The sequence below is a fragment of the Brassica rapa genome, chromosome A01 (assembly GCF_000309985.2).
Source record: "Brassica rapa cultivar Chiifu-401-42 chromosome A01, CAAS_Brap_v3.01, whole genome shotgun sequence".
Lineage (NCBI taxonomy): Eukaryota > Viridiplantae > Streptophyta > Magnoliopsida > Brassicales > Brassicaceae > Brassica > Brassica rapa.
In genome coordinates this window covers 22550815-22570894 of record NC_024795.2, presented here as the reverse complement: position 1 = coordinate 22570894, position 20080 = coordinate 22550815, and the positions used below count along the sequence as shown (strand labels likewise).

The window sequence follows — 20080 nt, the reverse complement described above, 5'->3', positions numbered from 1 at the left end:
ATGATTGTTCGATCATTGATTCAAATAAACAACTCGTTAACATATATCCTACAAAAATTGACTATTCAAACTAAATTTTTTGTTATATATGATTTATATTGATTTGGTGACTAAGTCCACTTGAAGACTTATTGTTAGATTACTAATTAAGATCTAGTGTCTTTAGAGTTTCGACAAAATAGAAATGTAAGTTAAGATGAAAAAAAGATAAGAACTTCCGAGGCGTAAATACAACATTTTAAGTTATAATCAACATTTATTTATTTAATCAAAGATCCACCTAACATTCGCGCACACATCGCACGGTACCCACACATGCATATGTAACGAGCAATTAGATTTTGAACCGCGCTTAGAAAGCGTAAATTTATTTTTGAAAACTAAATAATTTTTTATATGAATTTCTATATAAAATAGTGTATTGATATGGACACATTTATCCAAAACCGGAGAACAACACTAAAACATAGAAATAGTGAGAACAGAAACCAAACGTTAAGAACTAATAATGCATCTATATTATTAAAATAGAAGTTATAATTTTTTTATGTGTGATATTTTAAATGAACCATCCTCTAGAAAGTTTCTTACATTATTTTTTTTGTATTTTCATAATAAAATTCTAACAACATATTTAATTCTCTTTTCATTTCATCATAATATTATTAGATATGCATAATTTCAAAAATATACTATTCCATCAATATATATTTGCATATAACTATTTATAATCTATTTCATAATAATAATAATAAAAATAATAACATTTAACCAAGATTGTCGTTCTCTCCGATATAGCTCGGTTGTAAAATAAACGTTAAAAAGTAACGTTAATAAACGTTACAAGTTTTTTTTATTGCTGGTATTTTGAATTAGATGGATGGTTGGGTTGTATTTCTTCGTAGATTGAGGATGAACAAGAGAAAACATATAGCTTTGTAGAAGAATAGATCTTAGGTTACTTAGGTTTCAAGTATGTCTTAGATCTAGGTTTAAACTGAAAGTAATAACACAATCAATTTAACGAGTTCCCGGCCCTCGGCACAGTACGTCTCGTGGGAGAACTTCTGCTTCCAAACTTCACTAGATCAAAGAGACTCTAGCAACACCAAATCAGTGTGCTAGATAGTTTGTTTACAAAGAACTAAATACTCCAAGCTAGAGAATACAACAAAGCCCTTAGATAATAGACTTAGGCCTAAGCTATGTATCTTGTATTGTTGTCTCATTCCTCTTGCTTATTGACTGATTGATTTGATCCTTCTTGCCGTAAACGTTCTCTGTGTTTCCTTATTGCTAACCTTAATCATCATACTTCACATTATATATGCTTTGTAGATGATTAGGTAAAGTAAGCTGGAGTGGGCTTGTGTCTTCTTGGCCCAAGGAGAGTGTTGCTGTCGCTGGCCCATGTGGAAATAGCTGAAGCCCAAAACCTTTCACAAGCTTGATTGCAATGTGAGGTATTTGCAATGGAAATGTAACCACCTTATCATGACAATCAACTTTTAATTTTTGCATCCCAAACACGAGGCAGAAAAACAACAACAGTTACGTAATAAAATAATAATAATTGAATCAACAGTGCCATGCAATAATTTCGCAAGTATCTGGAGTTTTCTAATCATGCACTAATCATTCAAAAACACCTATACCCCATAGGCGGACCTACGTTCACTTCACCCCTATAAATATCAATTATTCCCTGCTTCAGGCAATTTTGTTGTTAAATGTTAATTCATTTGGTTAAATGACAAAGTTGAACCCGGTAATATTAAATTTGAATTCCTTTTCTTTTTCTTCTTTTACTCAAAAGACGATTTCAAATACTCTTTTGAACCCACATTTTTAAAAATCTCTCTTTTCTCTTTTCAATTTTTTTTTTTGTAATTTGATTACAATTGCACCTTTTTTTTGTGTGCACATTGCACTATTTTACAATTGAACGGTTTTACAATTGATGGACAAACTCTCTCCGCAACATATGACCACAACAAAAAAATTTGCTTGCATCAAATACAAACCTAGTATAGAAGCCTTTAAACTCTTGACCACTAAGCCACATCGCTTCCACGTATAAAAAGTTATTCATATGATTGTGAAATGTATGAACTCACAGAGACTAAAATAAAAATAAATCATGTTTTAAAGAGATAAAAAAAATGTAGAGAAATTGTTTAAAATACCATATGTTGGCTATCATTTAAAAAAAATACATTCAATAAAAATACACTAACATTTGAGTTTAGAGTTTATTGATTATTGTTTAGAATTTAGTATTTAAAGGGTAGAATTGAGTTTATACACTTTTAAAAATGATTATTAAACATTTATAAATAATTTAGTATTTTTCAGCAAAAATTTAAGGTATTTATGAAAGTAGTCATCTTTTAAAAATAATTTTAAAATGGTATCAAATTTGTGGTAAATTAGAATTTCCCTGAAAGTGTATTAGAATGTAAAATCCTTCAAAAAATAATTAAAAGGATAAATAGCGTTAAGATCCTCTAAGACCATCTCCAATGGCTTACTCTTCTTTTTACTCTAAAATATAGTAAAAAATAGAGTGATGAACAAAAAAAAAAACAAATTACTCTATATTTGGAGTAAACCTATTTTTCACTCTATTATAGTAAGAAATAGAATGCCATTGGAGCATTTTTTAATCTAAACTCTATTTTAGAGTGAAAAATAGAGTAGGGTTGGAGATGCTCTAAAGCTATAAAACTAAGGGTATGACTGGTTTTCCCGCTACCACCCGCGAACGCAGCTTTTGCGGTTGGTAGCGGTTGCTGACGTTTTGCAACAATCGCTCAAACCGCTCTAAACCGCTCCAAATCGCTCCAAATCGCTCTGAACCTCATAAATTCAAAAGCTGGTTCCAGCTAGCGTTTGCGGTTGCGGGCGTTTGCGGGAGGATAAAAAAAAATTATTTTTTTTCCAAGCAATATAAATACAAAAATAAAAAAATTCAATAAAAAAATTAAACTGAAATTATAAAAATGCTAAAATATATCAATTAAATTTTAATTAATATTATAAAACTTTAAAATAAAAATATTTTCTATATTTTTAAAAAATTTAAACTATAACTTTCTAAATATAAATTTTATATTTATTATAATATTATTATTTTTGATATTTTTATAATTGTATAAAATGTAAATATTGTTAATTTATTATTTAACTGCTGCTGCATTTGGTAGTTAACCAGTCATAAGTATCCCGCAAACGCACAAATTTCTAACCGCATAACCAGTCGTACAAATCTCTTAAAACCGCTAGAAACCGCAACCACCCGCATCCGCAAACTCCCGCAACCGCAACCGCAACCGCTGCGGTTAAACCAGTCAGGCCCTAAATAATAAAATATAATAACTCCAATAAAAAATTATGGGTCCATCACTGTCTATCCCACTTTGCTATATAAAGTCTCACCAGTCTATGTTCTCTACACTTCATTAACTAGATACCTTAAAATATGAGTAATCACTACACAAACACCGTTTCTACTGTTTTACTCTTGTTTTTCCTCTTCATATCCTCTGCCTCTTCAAGTTCCTTTATACGACAATACACTGATGGCTTCAACAAAAACTTTCAACGTATGCAATCTCTTTTGCACTTAGATCTGATCCAATACTTCCATAAACCATTTTTTATTTGTGTGTTTCTAGTGTTTAGACTCTGTACTTTTTAATCATTTGTGACACATCCTCTGCTGTGCATCTTTTAAGTACTGTGTTTTCTGTCTATAAACAGAGGAGAATGGAGCAGTACCAGACTCAATCCGGGGAGAAGCGCATTACTTACGTCAACATGAACAAGAGATCTCATCACGTGACTATAAACTCTCAGCTTCAAACACAGTGAAGGGTCTAAGAGACCGTCCTCCATCTTCTTACTCTTTGAAGATGGAGTCTTTTAACACGCTCCTCAAGTCAACCAACGCAGACAAATATGTTTCACGTCCTTTCTCAGCCGCTGGCTATAAGTGGTACTTTTGATAGTCTGATTCGTTCTTCACTCAAATTGAGCTGTATATATACTAAAAAATCTTCTATGGGGTCTCAAAAACAAACAGGACACTTGTTGTGTACCCAAACGGGAACAAGAATGATAATGGTGCAGGGTTCCTTTCGCTTTATGTAGCCATAGACAACTCAACACTCTCTCCACACCAAGAGGTTTTCGTGGATCTCAGGTTTTACGTGTTCAACAGGGTAGAGAAGAAGTACCTCACGATCCAAGGTCTTTTTCTAATTCTAAAACACCCCAAGAAAATGTGGTCTTTCAACTTTTTTTTTTTTTAACAACACAACAAAATGTGGTCTTTTAACAAAATGTGATGTATTTAAGCAGAGCGGGTTTGGAGCAATATGAAACATTAGCTTTGCATCCCAAATTATTAAAAAAATTAATAGCCATATAAACCATTAAATTATTAAAAACATTATTAAAATTTCTTACTAAATTGTGGTTTCTAAAATCTCAAAATGGCCATGTATTTTGTCAGATACCGATGGATGGAGGTTTAGTTACTTCAAAACGATGTGGGGGTTCTCTCAGGTTCTCCCTGTTAATACATTTAAAGACTCGAACAACGGATACCTTTACGATGGAGATCACTGCGAGTTTGGTGTTGATGTGACCACTCCCACTGTCTTTAAAGAATCAGAACTTTTCACTGTTACTGACAAGTTCTATAACCCGAAGTACACATGGAGTATTCAGAAGTTCTCCACCTTGCTCGAAGATAGTTACTACTCTGATGTGTTCTCAATCGGAGGAAGAAGATGGTGAGTCCACACAATTTCAAAACTAAAGCTCTTTTGCTTTACTTAATGTATATATATAGTGCATGGTCGTGACAAATATTCCATATGTTGATCAGGAATATAAAAGTGTATCCGGGTGGTTGTGCCACGGGAAAGGGAAAAGCTGTATCCATGTTCCTTATCCTTAATGCGAACGAGAAATTCAGACCCTATGAGAAAATTTATGTTGGAGCCAAGCTTCGAGTTCTTAACCAACGCAACTTCAATAGCGTCGAAAAGCAAAGTAAGCAGATGATATGTATTATCTACACATATTCATGACTATAGATAGATACATGAGGGATGACTAATTGTTTAATTTCTTGTGATCTTTTTCTCTTTTTTTTTGGCAGTTGATAATTGGTACAATGGTCCGGGATATGGAGATGGATCTGGTTGGGGTTATTATGAATTTATTCCATTCTCTGATCTCAAAGATTCATCAAAGGGTTTTCTTGTGAATGATGTGTTGATGGTTCAAGTCGAAATTGAAGCCATTTCTTCAACCAAGTATTTCCCTAGTTAGATTTTATCTAACCATGGATGGAACTTTCAACTACATGTGCGTTTGCTTTGTCATCAAAACCACCTAAAATAAGAAGTTTGTGTTTGCTTCAATAAATGAAGTTTGTATTCTTATGCATATATCAAAACATCATCTCTTCTCTTCCATGTACCAATAATTTTAAAAGACGTTTTACTATATAAAAGAAAATTTAATATATGCTTTTTAAATATTACTTGTGTTCATGGAAAGATCGTGTAATATTATATAAACAATGGTGAAAACAACAACTCGAATTTGATTCTACAAAATCTGAATGATTTGTTTTAGTGAGGAATAAAATAATAATATCCAAAGGCTTATCTGTATAAACATCTATTTTATGAAACGTGAGAGAGACACTTTGCATTTGCCATTGCAAACTAGGTCAAAGAAATATAATTTAATAACATTATCATGTGAAACTTTTTTTTCTTTGAAACACAACAACTCGAACTTGATTCTACAAAATCTGAATGATTTGTTTTAGTGAGGAATAAAATAATTACATCCAAAGGCTTATCTGTATAAACATCTATTTAATGAAACGTGAGAGAGAGACGTTGATTTTGCCATTGCAAACTAGGTCAAAATAATAAAATTTGTTAACATTATCATGTGAAACTTTCATTGATTAGCTTTTAGGTTCTTATTGCATCTCGAAGCATCGACCTCTCACTATATATACAAGTGTCCCTAGTCTCTGTTCTGCACACCTCTTTCACAACAAAACCTTAAAAGATGATAAGTCACTACAGAAACACCATTTCTGTTGTTTATCTCTTGGTTTGTTGTATCTTCATTACATCTTCTTCTGCAAGTTCCTTCCTACGACAATTCACAGATGACTTCAACACAAATCTTCAGCGTATGCAATCTTCTTTGCTCTTGGATTTTGATCAATTTTTCAAGAAAATCCATTTATGTCATTTTGATTCTGTATTGAAACATTTTAAAGTAACATCCTCTATTTTCTGTCTCCAAACAGAGGAGAATGGAGCAGGACCAAATCCAAACGTGGGTGAAGCAGATCACTTACATCAACATCAAGAGATCTCATCACGTGATCACAAAGTCTCAGTTTCAAGTACGGTGAATGGTCTAAGAGATCGTATTCCATCTTCATACTCTCTCAAGATGGAGTCTTTCAACAAGCTCCTTAACTCACCTTACACAGAGAGATACCAATCTCGTCCTTTTACAGTTGGTGGATACAACTGGTAATTCAATATTTTAATTTGCTTGAATCACATCTTATAAACAGGACTGGTCTGGGCATAACCAAATAAAACATTCATTTTAATCCCTAAATTTTAAAAAATTAATAAACATAACCTCCAAATTATATTAAAAATTATTGAAATCTATACTAAAATGTTTATAACCTATAAAATCTTGGAACTGTCCCTACTTATATACTGATGGATCTCAAAATGCAATATGCATACAGGACACTTATGGTGTACCCCAATGGTAACAAGAAGGATAGTGGTTCAGGGTACCTTTCACTTTACGTAGCCATAGACAATTCAACTCTCGTCGCTGGACAGCAAGAGGTTTACGCAGATCTCAGATTTTACGTATTCAACAACAACGAGAGGAAGTACTTTACTATCCAAGGTAAATAATGTAAATCTTTTTACCAACAAAAATTATTTTCTTTACATTGGAACCGGATTATACATGATCAATTTGGTCTACTGATTCAACTGCGGTCCGGGTCGGGTATAAAAACAATGATGCTATGTTACTTCAGATACCAATGTGTGGCGTTTTAATGTCTTCAAAACGATGTGGGGATTCTCTCAAGTCCTCCCTGTTGCTACATTCAAAGACCCGGCAAACGGATACCTCTACGATGGAGACCACTGCGAGTTTGGTGTTGATGTGACCATTCCCACTACGTATCAAATATCAGAACTTTTCTCTATTGCTGACAACTTCTATAACCCCAAGTTCACCTGGACCATTAGGGGATTCTCCACGCTGTTCAAAGATACTTACTACTCAGATCTGTTCTCCATTGGAGGGAGAACTTGGTGAGTGTTCATCATTTCAAAAAGAAAAGCTCTGTTTTAGATCCTTGAGTAGCGGCACGTGTAGTAGTTAACAAGTATTAAATGTGATGATCAGGACTATACAAGTGAATCCAAGTGGTCGTGGCACGGGAGCAGGAAAAGCCTTGTCCATGTATCTTAACCTTGATGTGAATGAGAAATTCAGACCCTACGAGAAGATTTATGTTCGAGGCAAGCTTCGAGTTCTTAACCAACGTGGACTCAATAACATCGAAAGGCAACGTAAGCAAATGATATATGTATATCGATATGTAGACATACCATGTCATGGCGATAACTAATTGTTTCTTTTTATTTTTGGGCCAGTGGATATCTGGTACCAGGGTCCAGGTTATGGAGAATACAGCTGGGGTTACCATGAGTTTATCTCTTTCTCCGATCTCAGAGATTCAGCTAAGGGTTTTGTTGTGAACGACGTGTTGATGGTTCAGGCCGAACTCGAGGACATTTCTTCAACCAAGTACTTACCTAACTAGATTGTCTCTAGCCGAGGAACATGTTGTGCCTCCATGTTTTTGCTTTCTCATGAGCCATCTAATAATAAAAAGAGTGTTTGTTTTGTTTTGTTTTGTTGTTGTTCTCATAGAAATATCAAAACATCACCGGTCAGTTATTATTCTTAATTATCTCAAAATATTGAAGATTTAAGCACAGGCTAGTCCTTTTCACCTTTGACTTGAAAACGAAATGAAGTTTTATTTCTTTTTTCTTTTTCTTTTTTTTATTAGAAAGGATACAAAGTCATTCATGATCATGTCAACTCTGTTGAGTATCTTGTCTCATCAAGCATACAGAGAAGTCACCTTTTTAAGAATTATAAAACAAAACAAACCATTAGTCCACCTTCCTAACAAACTGGTTTAACTCTATACAGATTTTAACCTCCTCTTACCGAGCTGACTTCAAACCGTGATTCCTTTTGACCGAGATCACCACTTAACCAGCTCATCAATGAGCTTAAATCAGCACCTTGGCGTGGTTAGGTATACGTCAATTTCTAATCGAAGAGGATGTTACAATTCTAAATTAAAAACCATCTAAGAACTGAAAATCATGTAAAGGGTTTCTTATCAAATAATGTACTCAATACATATCAAGTCAACAGGAAATCACTTATTCTTGATTAAGCCAATGGGGCTTTAGATTTTGCAACCAACCTAATGGTTTATAATCCGCAACAAAATAAAAAGTACGTTAAGAATGAACTGATGAAGATAAGCCTCCCAAACCATGGTTTCCTCTTTATTTATTTTGACAGAGATTGAGGCTGTTTTAGAGTACTGCAATACAATCGATCTCGATCTTGGCTTTTAGTGGCAAAGCCGCCACTTGATATGTGGATCTTGCTGGAGGATCATTTCGGAAGTCTGCACCAGAATGAAAAATAGTTCAGAAACCACTACACAACCAGTAACTACGCATGTAACACTAAAGTATCTTTTTAAAACAACTCACATTTGCCGTATATGTCGTTCACTTTCTTGAAGTCAGCCAAGTCAGCAAGCCTATGACAGAAAAAAACAAAAGATATCAATAACTGTAAGTATTTAGATTCAAAACTCAAATGGATAAATGATCTTTGTTGAAACAAAAACGTACATGATGGTTGTCTTTACCACGGCGCAGTAACTAGCACCACCAGCTTTCAATATCTCCCCCATGTTCTTGAGTAGCTTCAATATTCCAAAAACAAATGCAATTTGAAGACTAATATTACCAAACCAAGCAGTTCAAAAGTAAAACCTCATAAGTTCCAGAAACTAATCCCAACTTGAGTTAGGCACATTAGTTATATTATTCATTTATTATATTTTCACCCTTCATTTGTCAGACAACATTACTAAACACAACAGATCAGCTGCAAGTGAGAAAGTACTGTATACAAAATCAATCTTTAAAGAGACCAATGTGACAGTTTAAAAGCTACTTTACCTGGTAAGTCTGATCTTCAACGTCGTCCGATATAAACTCTCCAGTCTACGCTCACAGAAAAAAAAAAAGATTTTCTTTATGCAGGTTATACAATAAAGTGATAAACTAAAGCCGAGCGAGTAACAAACCTCAGGTATAAGTCCAAGAACACCTGAAACAAAAACGAAACCGTTGGCTTTGATGGCCTGAGAGTACGGTCCTACAGCAGGTGGTGCTTTATCTGTAGACACAACTTCCTTCTTACCTGAACATTTTTTACATTCAAAACTATCAAACACAGACCCAAGACTAATAATAACCAGATGAATTCACAATAAACGAGATAAAAAAAAGTCAACGCTTTTGATCCGGGCATTCAAAAAAATCAAACTTCAAGAACGTACGAATGATGGGTAAGTGGTTATCATCAGAAGCAGAAGCTGAGATAGAGAGTGAAGCGAAAGAAGAAGAGCTCGAAGAAGACATTCTGAAAAGGGAAACACCAGCGAGTGTTGCACCTGCGGCGACCAATGGGGTACGAGTAGAAGAGCGAAGTGCGACGGAGAGGTCGAGAGTTGGAGCGTTTATTGATCTGAAGAGCGACCAAATTATTTAACTTTCTCTGCGTCAAGAGGTACAAAAAGGACTCACGCCAAATAGTACAAGAGAGAGAGATTTAGAGAGAGAAAAAGGTAGGTGAAGACGAAGAAGAAGAATAGTATTATTATTATAAGACTTTATGCCGATCGGAATTTACGCAGATGATTCTCGTGTCGTGTCTTTTACTCCTATGTCTTCTTCCTGGCTGTTCGAAAAGTTTTTTATTTATTTCTGAGTTTACCACCATTAGTTAGGTTATATATAAAACAGTCTCTTGACCCACGGGGCCATGAGTTTATCCATGCCATGTCCATTTTATTCTCATCGATATGTGAATTCCTAGGGACAAATACATGTTTGATTCCTCATCGATATGGAATATGTACAAGTGTGTTATGAAAGTCGCTTGCCTAAGCAACCACTCATCTTTGCAAAATCATATGGAGTATGTGGTATGTGGCTACATATCTCTAGCTTTCTTCTTGCTTGTCTTTCTTTCCAGTCCTTGGCACCCAAGAAATGTATATTAATTAGTGGTGAAACCAAAAACTTTTTGCAGTGGGTCAAATTTTTTTTATGGGGTCATATTTTCATTTTTAATGGGATAAATGAAAATTTAAGTAAAAGTAAATATTTAAATTTTCTTAAATAAAAATAAATATTTTTTTAAAAAATAATGGCGTCAGCTGACCCACTCCTTAAACACGCTTCCACCCCTGATATGCATTAAGGTTACAAATGTGATGATGAAATTATAATTATGTCGTGTGATTCAGAGATGAATTTGGTGAAAATTAATCACATGTAAGCAAATCGAACAACTAAAAAATGTTCAATGACTTGATCAACTATATCATTCAAATCATGAACTTTCAAATTTTCTTGAAATAAAACCCGAAAACAAAAAGAAATATATTCAACATTTGTTAATGAGTCATATTAATCATAATTCTTTTGTTGGTCGTACCATTCTAGTCATGACGTAAATCAATTGACTAACAATAGTAAGCTTAAAATGGCTTTTAAATTTGATGTTTTTCTTGGCAAAAATATAAATCAACACTTTTCTCATAAAATGAATTTTAAATTTTGAAATAAATTTTTTCATAACTATAAAACTAATAAAAAATAGAAACTATTCAAACCAAAATATAATTTAAAAAAAAATCAAAAGCAAATTTTTATAATTTTTATTTATATTCTAAAATAATTAGTTAACATGCCATTAGTTAAGTAATTAGTTGTGAAATTATTTTGAAGAAGTTTCTAATTATTTATGATCAATTTCCATAACTATTTATTTAATCCAATTGGATATGTTTTATAGTTTTACTATTTTATTTTTTTGAAATGTTAATGATTCCCAAACGAAAAGAGTCATTGGTGATGGATTATTCATGATTCTTTCTATTTCTAAAAAAATCTTCCAAAAAAAAATTATTTAAATTTTGATAAGTGTATTACATGATTCCTTCTGTTTTAATGAAGAAGAGATGGATTATTCATGATTCTTTCTATTTCTAAGAAAAATCTTCCAAAAAAAAATTATTTAATTTTGATAAGTGTATTACATGATCCTCTTGTTAATGAAGAAGAAGTTTCACCAAAAGCTGTTTAAGAAGAATAATTTCACCAAAAAACTGTAAGGTCCAAAGTGTTACTACATCAACAGAATCATGAAGAATCCATGTAGGCATCTACTATTAATTTTCTTTGTATGAGAATCAATAAATAGAATATTATTTTACAAGCAAATTTAAAATTTTGACAATAAAATTATGAAACATAATCCAATTAGTACTATATGAATATTTACAAAAGTGATTCATGGTTATCGTAAATAATTAGTAAACTAATGATACTTAAATAAAAAATTTATAATATGAATGAAAATTATATAAATTTTATTTTGAATAATAATGATGATAGTATTTTTATTTATTCAATGTTTTTATTTATAAAATGTTATAGTTGTTAATTAATTTATTCTAAAAGTTAAAATCTAACTTTTTAGAAAAAGCGTTGATTTAAAAAATAAATAAATTTATAATATAAATTAAAAAGAAAATTTTAATAAATAAAAAGTGTTTGTTTAGTTTATATAAAAATTGTTGTTTTATTTCAACCAAATTTGAAAATTTATGATTAAATGATATTTTTGAATATATATAAAAATTATAATTTTTGGTGAAAATGCTAATATTAAAAATCTGAGCATTTTAAGTAACAATCTTGTTTACTCTAAACAGAATTTAATCTCCTCTTACCGAGCTGACTTCAAACCGTGATCCGTTTTTGACCGAGATCACTTCTTAATCAGCTCCTTAACCAGCTCCGATTGGGAACACAATCAAAACTATTTAGTCACATTTGGCGTGGTTACGGTTTTTGTCCTCTCACTTTCAAAACGAACGGAGATATAATTCTAAATTAAAAAAACCATATAAGAACCTTAAATCTTAAACGGTTTCTTATCAAATATTGTACTCAATACATATCAAGTCAACAGGAAATCACTTATTCTTGATTAAGCCAAGGGGCTTTAGGTTTTGCAACAACCTAATGGTTGAAAAGTACGTTAAGATGAATTGATAAGATAAGCCCCTAAACCATGCTTTCATCTTATTTGTTCTGACAGAGATTGATGCTGTTCTAGAGTACTGCAATACAATCGATCTCGATCTTGGCGTTTAGTGGCAAAGCCGCCACTTGATATGTGGATCTTGCTGGAGGAGCATCTGGGAAGTCTGCACCAGAAAGAAAAATAGTTCAAAATGTTTCCCACCAACTTTAAAACCATTACAACTATGCATTTTGAACAAAATTTGAAGACTAATGTATCTTGTTAAACAACTCACATTTGCCATATATTTCGTTCACTTTTTTGAAGTCAGCCAAGTCAGCAAGCCTGTGACCAAAAAAAAACAAAGATATAAATTTTGTATTTTTAGATTCAAAAATCATGTGAATAAATGATCTTTGTTGAAACAAAACGTACATGATGGTTGTCTTCACCACGGAGCAGTACTTAGCACCACCAGCTTTCAATATCTGCCCCATGTTCTTGAGTACCTTCGATATTCCAAAAACAATCACAGAAGCAATATTTTTTTTTTTTTTGCACTCACAGAAGCAATTAAACCTTGCTATATAGCTACGTACACTAGAACTTTATTTTGAAAACTAATATTTACCAAATCAGCAGTTCAAAAGTAAAACCTCATAATTTCCAGAGACTAAACTCAGCTTGAGTTAGGCACATTAGTTATATTATCCATTACATATTAACCTTTCACTGGTCAAACAACATCTATGGCAAATCTAAGAACCCATTTACTTTGGATAAAAATCACTAAACACAACAAAGTTGAAAGTGCATGGGAAAGTACTGTGTAAGCAAAAGTAGTCTTTAAAAAGACCATGGTGACAGTTTAAAAGCTACTTCACCTGGTAAGTCTGATCTTCAACGTCGTCCGAAATAAACTCTCCAGTCTACACACACGAAACAAAATGAGAAATTAAGAAGCCGGAGAGTAATGGTGAATTTACTCTATGCATGTTACATAATAAACTAAAAAGACGTGAAACAAACCTCAGGCACAAGTCCAAGAACACCTGAAACGAAAACGAAACCGTTGGCTTTGATGGCCTGAGAGTATGGTCCTACAGCAGGTGGTGCTTTATCTGTAGACACAACTTCCTTCTTACCTGAACATTTTTAGATTCAACACTTTCTCACACTGACCCAAGACTAATAATAACTTGATGCATTGAAGATAAACGAGATAAAAGAAAAGTCAACGCCGGGGTTTAGCAAAACTAGTTCAAGAATCTTTAGGATCGGGTTATTTTGTTCGAGTCAGTTTGTAATCTAATCCTAATTCCTTTGGGTTAATTTATAAAATTTCTTTTAAAAAAAGTCAACGCATTCTATCAAAACTATAAGGACGTACAAATGATAGGTAAGTGGTTATCATCAGAAGCAGAAGCTGAGACAGAGAGTGAAGCGAAACGAAGAGAGCTCGAAGACATTCGGAAAATGGAAACACCAGTGGACGTTGCACCAGCGGCGACCAATGGGGTACGAGTGGAAGAGCGAAGAAGTGAGGCGGAGAGGTCGAGTGTTGGAGCGTTTATGGATCTCATGACGGACCAAGTCATTTCACTTTCTCTCTCAGGCAGCGTCAAGAGTTACAAAAAGGACTCGGAGCAAATTAGTAGTATATAGAGACAGATTTAGAGAGAAATGTAGGTGAAGACTGAAGACGAAGAAGAATAGTTCGTACTTATTATTATTAGAAGACTCGATGGGATATTGGATTTAACGCACATGATTCTCGTGTCGTGTCTTTTACTCCTCCTTTGTCAACTTCCCAACTCTTTGTTCGAAACGTTTTAATATTATTATAAGACGCGATGGGATCTCGGGTTTAACGCTCATGATTCTCGTGTCGTGTCTTTTACTCCTTCTTTTGTCTTCTTCCCAATTACTCCTCCTTTGTCTTCTCCCAACTCTTGGTTGGAAACGTTTTTGACATTTCCGTCCCCGATTATATGACCGATGCGATCGGATTTTTCATTTTACAGTTAAAAATTAATTATAGTCATCAGACCCACTGGGCCATACAGCCCATGAGTTTATCCATAACATGTCCATTTTATTCTCTACGAGGGCAAACAAAAACCGGTTTAATCTTAAACTACAGGGAGTAGAAAAGAAAGGTTTCAATTTTCAACGCCGGTTTATCGAGTTATATCCGAGTTTATAACAGTATGGGCCGAATGAGGAGGTGAAAAGCCCATCAGACTATATATACATATTTGAGATTGCTTGGGCTTCCATCCATCATCGTCCCTGAATCGGCTTTGATATTTTTTTTTGGCAAGCAATAATGAGAATTAAACCTACCTAGGCATGCGCATTCGAGGTCCCAATCGGTTTTCGGTTTTATCCAATCGGGTTTCGGTTTTTCGGGTTTATCAAAATCAGCCCCATTCAGATTATATGAAAGTTCGGTTCAGGACCGGTTCGGGTTCTATCGGGTTCGGGTCGAGGTTAGTAAATCTCTAAAGAACCGGTACAACCCAATATACTTTCGGGTTCGGGTCCCAATCGGTTTTTCGGTTTAAAAGTACCTGATTTTTACCATGAGTAAAATCGGTTCTTCAGTTTTAAAATATCTGATTTGTACCTATTTTGTAACCAAAACTTAAGTAAAATCGATTCAAAAATAAGGAACATCAACCGTGATCATTCAAAATCAAACGAAAAGTAAACATATTTACTGATAAAAAGAAAACCAAATAAATAAAAGCATAAAACAAAAACCAAGTTCTCATGAAATGAGAAGCATTGTTTAACGAAAACAAAATCTAAATCTAAATACTTCAAGATTCAACGGCCATCTTTGACCATCAACCTTCATGTAATAGAACCACCAACCTTCATGTAATAGATAAGTATTTTAGATGTTCAATATTTCTTAGTGTATTTTGGATACATATTAGGAATTGAGATCATGTTTGGTACACGATTTTTTTGAGGTTTTGAATGTTCAATATTTCTTAGTGTATTTCTTAGTGTATTAGATGTTCAATATTTCTTAGTGTATTTTAAATAAGTATTTTAGATGTTCAATATTTCTTAGTGTATTTTGGATACATATTAGGAATTGAGATCATGTTTGGTACAAGATTTTTTTGAGGTTTTGAATGTTTCGGGTTCTATCGGATATCCATTTAGATTCGGATTCGGTTCGGATAATACCCATAACCCGAAATACCACAAAACAAGACCCATTCGGTATTTACATCGGGTTCGGATCGGTTCGGATTTATTTTTATCGGATCGGATTCGGTTCGGGTTTTCGGGTTCGGTTTATTTGCCCAGCCCTAAACCTACCTCTTTCCTCAATCCTTATTTTGGTCATGGCCGTAGTCTCCCACGTCGTCCATACGACATCTGTGAAACTCCTTTGGCGCAACGGAAGAGGGTGGTCAGGCCAAAGTAGAGATGTCAATTGGGCTGCCCAAGTCCAAATGGGTTGTCCAAATGGACACAACAGTCCAAATGGATATTATTTTTTAAGCCCAAAGTGTACTAGACCAAATTGTCCAGACCAAATTGGCCCAAGTCCAAATGGGCATTCCACAAAGCCCAAATACAATTTCTGCTTTAATATGCTAAATCCATAAAAAAAACTTTTTTTTTTTGAAACATCCATAAAAAACATAAATTTCAAGTTTTACACCTTAAGTTTCATAAGTTTTACATATCCAAAGCATAGAAAATTCATATATTAGTTCATACATAATGGTTCATACATAAAAATAAAAAATCCAAAGCATAAGTTTTGATTGCCCTTCTCTTCTTTATCTTCTCAGCCTCTCCTATCAAATTAAAACACATAAGTTATCACACAAGCAGATAGTAAAATACATTGGTTTAAACATGACAGTAACATCAGTTCAAACAAAGTAACATGACAGTACATATCACACAAACATCAGTTCAATGTATAAAACACTACTCAACAAGGCATCAAACATTTTATAGATTCATATCACACAAAGTAACATGACAGTAAATTTAATCACAGACATCAGTTCAAGTGAGATTAATGATTATACCTTTAGGGTTTAGTTGAGTCGGGTCCTCTTCTTCCTTCCACTTCCTTCTGCTTCCACATTGGTATCTTGCTTATCTTCTTTACCTTCCTCATCTAAATCGCATCCAGCTATCAAAAACAAGAAGTTCAATCAATAATTTCACATATCAGATACACAAATCCATCAGATTATAAATGCAACAGACTCACCAATCACTTCAAAACCTCTGAGCCAGTTTCTAGTGCAGATTAAAGCTTGAACATTTGAAGGGAGAAGTCTGTTCCTGTATTTGCTGAGAACCTTACTTCCGGCACTGAATGATGACTCTGATGATACCGTTGTTATTGGGATGGATAGGACATCGCTTAACCACTCAGATTCTGTAGGTAAGCTCTGGTAGCTTGTCTCAATCTCTGCAAGATTCTTGAATGCCTCTTTATAGTGAAGAGCTCTAATTAACATGAGATAGGTAGAGTTCCACCGCGTGGGACAATCCAAAAGTAAATCCCCTTTCTTCCGAACTCCAACCGACTCCACACAGCCTTGAAACAATATCTCTCTAGACTCAGTTATCTGGACATACTTAACACTGTCTCTGATCTTCTCTAACGCCTCACCTATCACCGCTAAACCATCTTGTACAATGAGGTTTAAAATATGAGCAACACACCTGATGTGAAAGAACTCTCCACCACAGACTAAATCTTTCTTAAGCTGCCTCTTGATTACTCCTTGCATATTATCATTGGAAGAGGCATTGTCCACGGTTATAGTGAAGACCTTCTTTAGCAGACCCCATTCTTTTAGCAACTCCAATAGCTTCATGGTAATGGCAGTACCAGTGTGCGGTGGAGGGAAGGCGCAAAAAGAAAGGATCTTAGCTCTAAGGTTCCATTCAGCATCTATATAATGGACAGTGAGACAGAGATAACCCTCGATGGTTATAGCTCTCCACAGATCGGTGGTTAGACAAACTCTACCCGGAAGCTCATTTAACACCTGTTTAAGTCTCCTTTTCTCCCCCTCAAATATCTTAAGTACATCGGCTACTGCTGTGTTCCTACACCAGAATTCTATGGTGGGGTTGGCATACTTCAAGGCTTCCCTAACCCTTCTAAACTCTACAAAGGCGTAAGGGAGATCATGCTCAACAATAGCCACAACAATCATATCTCGAAACACCAACTGATCGATCTTCTTACAACCTACAGTACTACTAAGGGTTTTGGGGCAGCGTTCAGAGTGGCGAAGCATAGTATTGGTTCCACTTTTATGCAAGTTTAGGTAGTAAAACTGGCTACAGTGGTTGCAGACACATTTGAATTTCCCATCAGGCATCCTATCTCCTTCTATAGTAAAGTGGTTCCAGCACTTAGAGTGTCTACGCTTGTGTTTACCTTTCCCTTCGGCTGTGCTCATGAGAGACTCGTCCACAATAGGATTGTTCTCGTCCATTTCCTGTTCTGAACCTGCATCTTCACTCGCATACTCATCATCATTGTTCAAACTCAATAAATCCATCTGAAAGCAAACAAGACAAAGGAGATTCATTAGATACTAGAGGTCTAGAAACAGTACAAAAGAGAACAAACAACTAAAGCGAGTAAGTATGTAACAATCAGAAACCAAATACACAAACCCATCAAGTGAACTAAATACACAAACCCAATCAGAGATGTAACAATCAGAAACCAAATAAACAGATGAAACCCATCAAGCTATATACAAACGCAAGCTATATAGAGAAACCCATCAAACAAATCAGAGAAACCCATCAAGCTATATACAAACGCAAGCTATATAGAGAAACCCATCAAACAAATCAGAGAAACCCATCAAGCTATATACAAACGCAAGCTATATAGAGAAACCCATCAAAACTAAACTGAATCAAACGCATCAGAGAAACAAATCAGAGAAACCCATCATACCGAGACGCCGAGAGAGAGAGATGATCAAGACGCCGAGAGAGAGAGAGAGATGATCGAGACGCCGAGAGAGAGAGAGGCGGATCGAGACGCCGAGAGAGAGAGAGTCACTGAGAAGCTGTACACAATCAGAGAAGAGAAAATTCATCAACATGCACAATCAGTTTACACAGAGCGACAGAGAGAAGAGACATACGAGAGAGGCAGATCGGATCGAGAGTCGCGACTCGCGAGAAAGAGAGAGAGATGATCGAGACGCCGAGAGAGAGAGAGGCGGATCGAGACGCCGAGAGAGAGAGAGAGTCGAGGATTAAGACGCCAAGGGGAGAGAGAACGGAGAGTCGCCGTGAGTCGACTTCATCGAGAGAGAACGGGAATCAGAGATGAGAATCGCAGAGACGAGAGCCGAAAAATAGAGTGATTTCCATTGGAAACCCATTGGGCCCCCATGTCCATTTGGTTTAAGCCCATTGGATTTGGAGTTTATTTGGTTTCGACCAACTGGACAGCTTTATTTATTGGTCTAATTTGGTTAGTCCAAATGGGCTTGGACATCGGTAACCAATGGACAGTGTGTCCAATTGACATTTCTAGGCCAAAGGAGGAGCTTCAGATTGGAAATTCTGATGAGCTAAGCAACTTACCTGAATCTGAATCTGAAACAGAAACTCGGGTTTGTAATTCTTGTAATTTCTTCAGTCAATTCTGGTTTATTCACTAATCTCTCTATATAACAGGATGAGAAGATCTCTGAGGCTACTGCCTCCACGCCTCCACCACCTCTGTCAAGGTCAAGGTATGGTGATGATTATTGGGATTGATGTAGAGCTTTCATATTTTGTGTGTTATATGACTCAGCGTGCACGACCAATCCATCCGCATGGCTGATTTTGGCTTTGGAAAAGAAGAATCACATTAAGATGAGGAACACGAAGAAGACACCAACGCTTAAGGCATTCGAGAGCAAATCCAGCACCTAAGGCTTCCGTTTATCCTATAATCACCAGAACTACCGTCGCTTTCTAATTTCCTAGTGCTTTGTAAACTTACAACCAGAAATAAATGTACGAGTTGGATTCTCAGGGTCTTGTGTTAGTTATCCGAAATGTTCTCGTCTGGACTTATGTGAAGGTGATCTCTAAACTGTTAGAATAATATCCCAAAAAAAATTCATCTCTATTATATAGGTTCAGTTTAATTTAATTTCCATATAAATTCCAAATTTTAAAAATGAGACATTAAATTATGTAAAATAGTATTGTTACATAATAATATTTACAAAACATTCTTTTTTTGCAAAATACAAAAAAAATATGTAAAATAGTATTGTTATAGAATATTTTAGAATAGAAAGAATAAAACCCGCACATCATCTCTATTATATAGGTTCAGTTTAATTTAATTTCCATATAAATTCTAAATTTTAGAAATAAAACATAAAATTATGTAAAATAGTATTGTTACATAATAATGTTTACAAAACAATTTTTTCTGAAAAATACAAAAAAATTATGTAAAATAGTATTGTTATGTAATATTGTTATAGAATATTTTAGTAGGCCTGGGCATTCGGGGTCCCAAACGGGTTTCGGT

General features: G+C 34.5%; 6 protein-coding genes across 6 annotated transcripts in view; 4 read left to right on the top strand and 2 right to left on the bottom strand.

Annotated features, from left to right (window-relative positions):
• The window catches only part of LOC103835927 (vascular-related unknown protein 3), a 208304-nt gene that overhangs the window by 155390 nt on the left and 32834 nt on the right, over positions 1-20080 (top strand). The gene's annotated exons all lie outside the window — the stretch shown is intronic.
• Positions 3431-5554, top strand: LOC103849485 (probable inactive serine/threonine-protein kinase fnkC). The gene is made up of 6 exons (XM_009126239.3): positions 3431-3605; positions 3763-3997; positions 4085-4251; positions 4517-4799; positions 4895-5061; positions 5171-5554. The coding sequence occupies exons 1-6, from the start codon at positions 3482-3484 to the stop codon at positions 5341-5343; spliced, it is 1149 nt and encodes a 382-aa protein (XP_009124487.1). The 5' UTR covers positions 3431-3481; the 3' UTR covers positions 5344-5554.
• On the top strand, positions 5929-8109 carry LOC103849486 (probable inactive serine/threonine-protein kinase fnkC). Its single transcript, XM_009126240.3, has 6 exons — positions 5929-6229; positions 6350-6581; positions 6812-6981; positions 7118-7400; positions 7495-7661; positions 7746-8109. The coding sequence occupies exons 1-6, from the start codon at positions 6103-6105 to the stop codon at positions 7913-7915; spliced, it is 1149 nt and encodes a 382-aa protein (XP_009124488.2). The 5' UTR covers positions 5929-6102; the 3' UTR covers positions 7916-8109.
• LOC117125622 (reactive Intermediate Deaminase A, chloroplastic) lies at positions 8478-11435 on the bottom strand. The gene is made up of 6 exons (XM_009126245.3): positions 9755-11435; positions 9500-9615; positions 9372-9416; positions 9039-9112; positions 8895-8944; positions 8478-8806 (listed from the first exon to the last, which is right to left on the bottom strand). The coding sequence occupies exons 1-6, from the start codon at positions 9834-9836 to the stop codon at positions 8712-8714; spliced, it is 462 nt and encodes a 153-aa protein (XP_009124493.1). The 5' UTR covers positions 9837-11435; the 3' UTR covers positions 8478-8711.
• LOC103849487 (reactive Intermediate Deaminase A, chloroplastic) lies at positions 12374-14262 on the bottom strand. Its single transcript, XM_009126242.3, has 6 exons — positions 13904-14262; positions 13543-13658; positions 13398-13442; positions 12949-13022; positions 12809-12858; positions 12374-12697 (listed from the first exon to the last, which is right to left on the bottom strand). The coding sequence occupies exons 1-6, from the start codon at positions 14109-14111 to the stop codon at positions 12603-12605; spliced, it is 588 nt and encodes a 195-aa protein (XP_009124490.2). The 5' UTR covers positions 14112-14262; the 3' UTR covers positions 12374-12602.
• LOC103849488 lies at positions 14817-19666 on the top strand. The gene is made up of 5 exons (XM_033279222.1): positions 14817-14850; positions 15844-15951; positions 19082-19160; positions 19225-19283; positions 19346-19666. The coding sequence occupies exons 1-5, from the start codon at positions 14843-14845 to the stop codon at positions 19404-19406; spliced, it is 315 nt and encodes a 104-aa protein (XP_033135113.1). The 5' UTR covers positions 14817-14842; the 3' UTR covers positions 19407-19666.

Excerpts from the sequence above, each read along its gene's own strand:
- LOC103849485 (XM_009126239.3), top strand. The coding sequence starts at position 3,482 with ATGAGTAATCACTACACAAACACCGTTTCTACTGTTTTACTCTTGTTT. Across the intron at positions 3,606-3,762 it reads CTTCAACAAAAACTTTCAAC|AGGAGAATGGAGCAGTACCA; the intron begins GTATGCAATCTC and ends GTCTATAAACAG. Across the intron at positions 4,252-4,516 it reads GAAGTACCTCACGATCCAAG|ATACCGATGGATGGAGGTTT; the intron begins GTCTTTTTCTAA and ends GTATTTTGTCAG.
- LOC103849486 (XM_009126240.3), top strand. The coding sequence starts at position 6,103 with ATGATAAGTCACTACAGAAACACCATTTCTGTTGTTTATCTCTTGGTT. Across the intron at positions 6,230-6,349 it reads CTTCAACACAAATCTTCAGC|AGGAGAATGGAGCAGGACCA; the intron begins GTATGCAATCTT and ends GTCTCCAAACAG. Across the intron at positions 6,982-7,117 it reads GAAGTACTTTACTATCCAAG|ATACCAATGTGTGGCGTTTT; the intron begins GTAAATAATGTA and ends ATGTTACTTCAG.
- LOC117125622 (XM_009126245.3), bottom strand. The coding sequence starts at position 9,836 with ATGTCTTCTTCGAGCTCTTCTTCTTTCGCTTCACTCTCTATCTCAGCT. Across the intron at positions 9,616-9,754 it reads TAACCACTTACCCATCATTC|GTAAGAAGGAAGTTGTGTCT; the intron begins GTACGTTCTTGA and ends AAAAATGTTCAG. Across the intron at positions 9,113-9,371 it reads TTGAAGATCAGACTTACCAG|CTACTCAAGAACATGGGGGA; the intron begins GTAAAGTAGCTT and ends GGAATATTGAAG.
- LOC103849487 (XM_009126242.3), bottom strand. The coding sequence starts at position 14,111 with ATGACTTGGTCCGTCATGAGATCCATAAACGCTCCAACACTCGACCTC. Across the intron at positions 13,443-13,542 it reads TTCTTGGACTTGTGCCTGAG|ACTGGAGAGTTTATTTCGGA; the intron begins GTTTGTTTCACG and ends TCGTGTGTGTAG. Across the intron at positions 12,698-12,808 it reads GAACGAAATATATGGCAAAT|ACTTCCCAGATGCTCCTCCA; the intron begins GTGAGTTGTTTA and ends TTTCTGGTGCAG.
- LOC103849488 (XM_033279222.1), top strand. Across the intron at positions 15,952-19,081 it reads CAACGGAAGAGGGTGGTCAG|GCCAAAGGAGGAGCTTCAGA; the intron begins GCCAAAGTAGAG and ends TGACATTTCTAG. Across the intron at positions 19,284-19,345 it reads CCACCTCTGTCAAGGTCAAG|CGTGCACGACCAATCCATCC; the intron begins GTATGGTGATGA and ends TATATGACTCAG.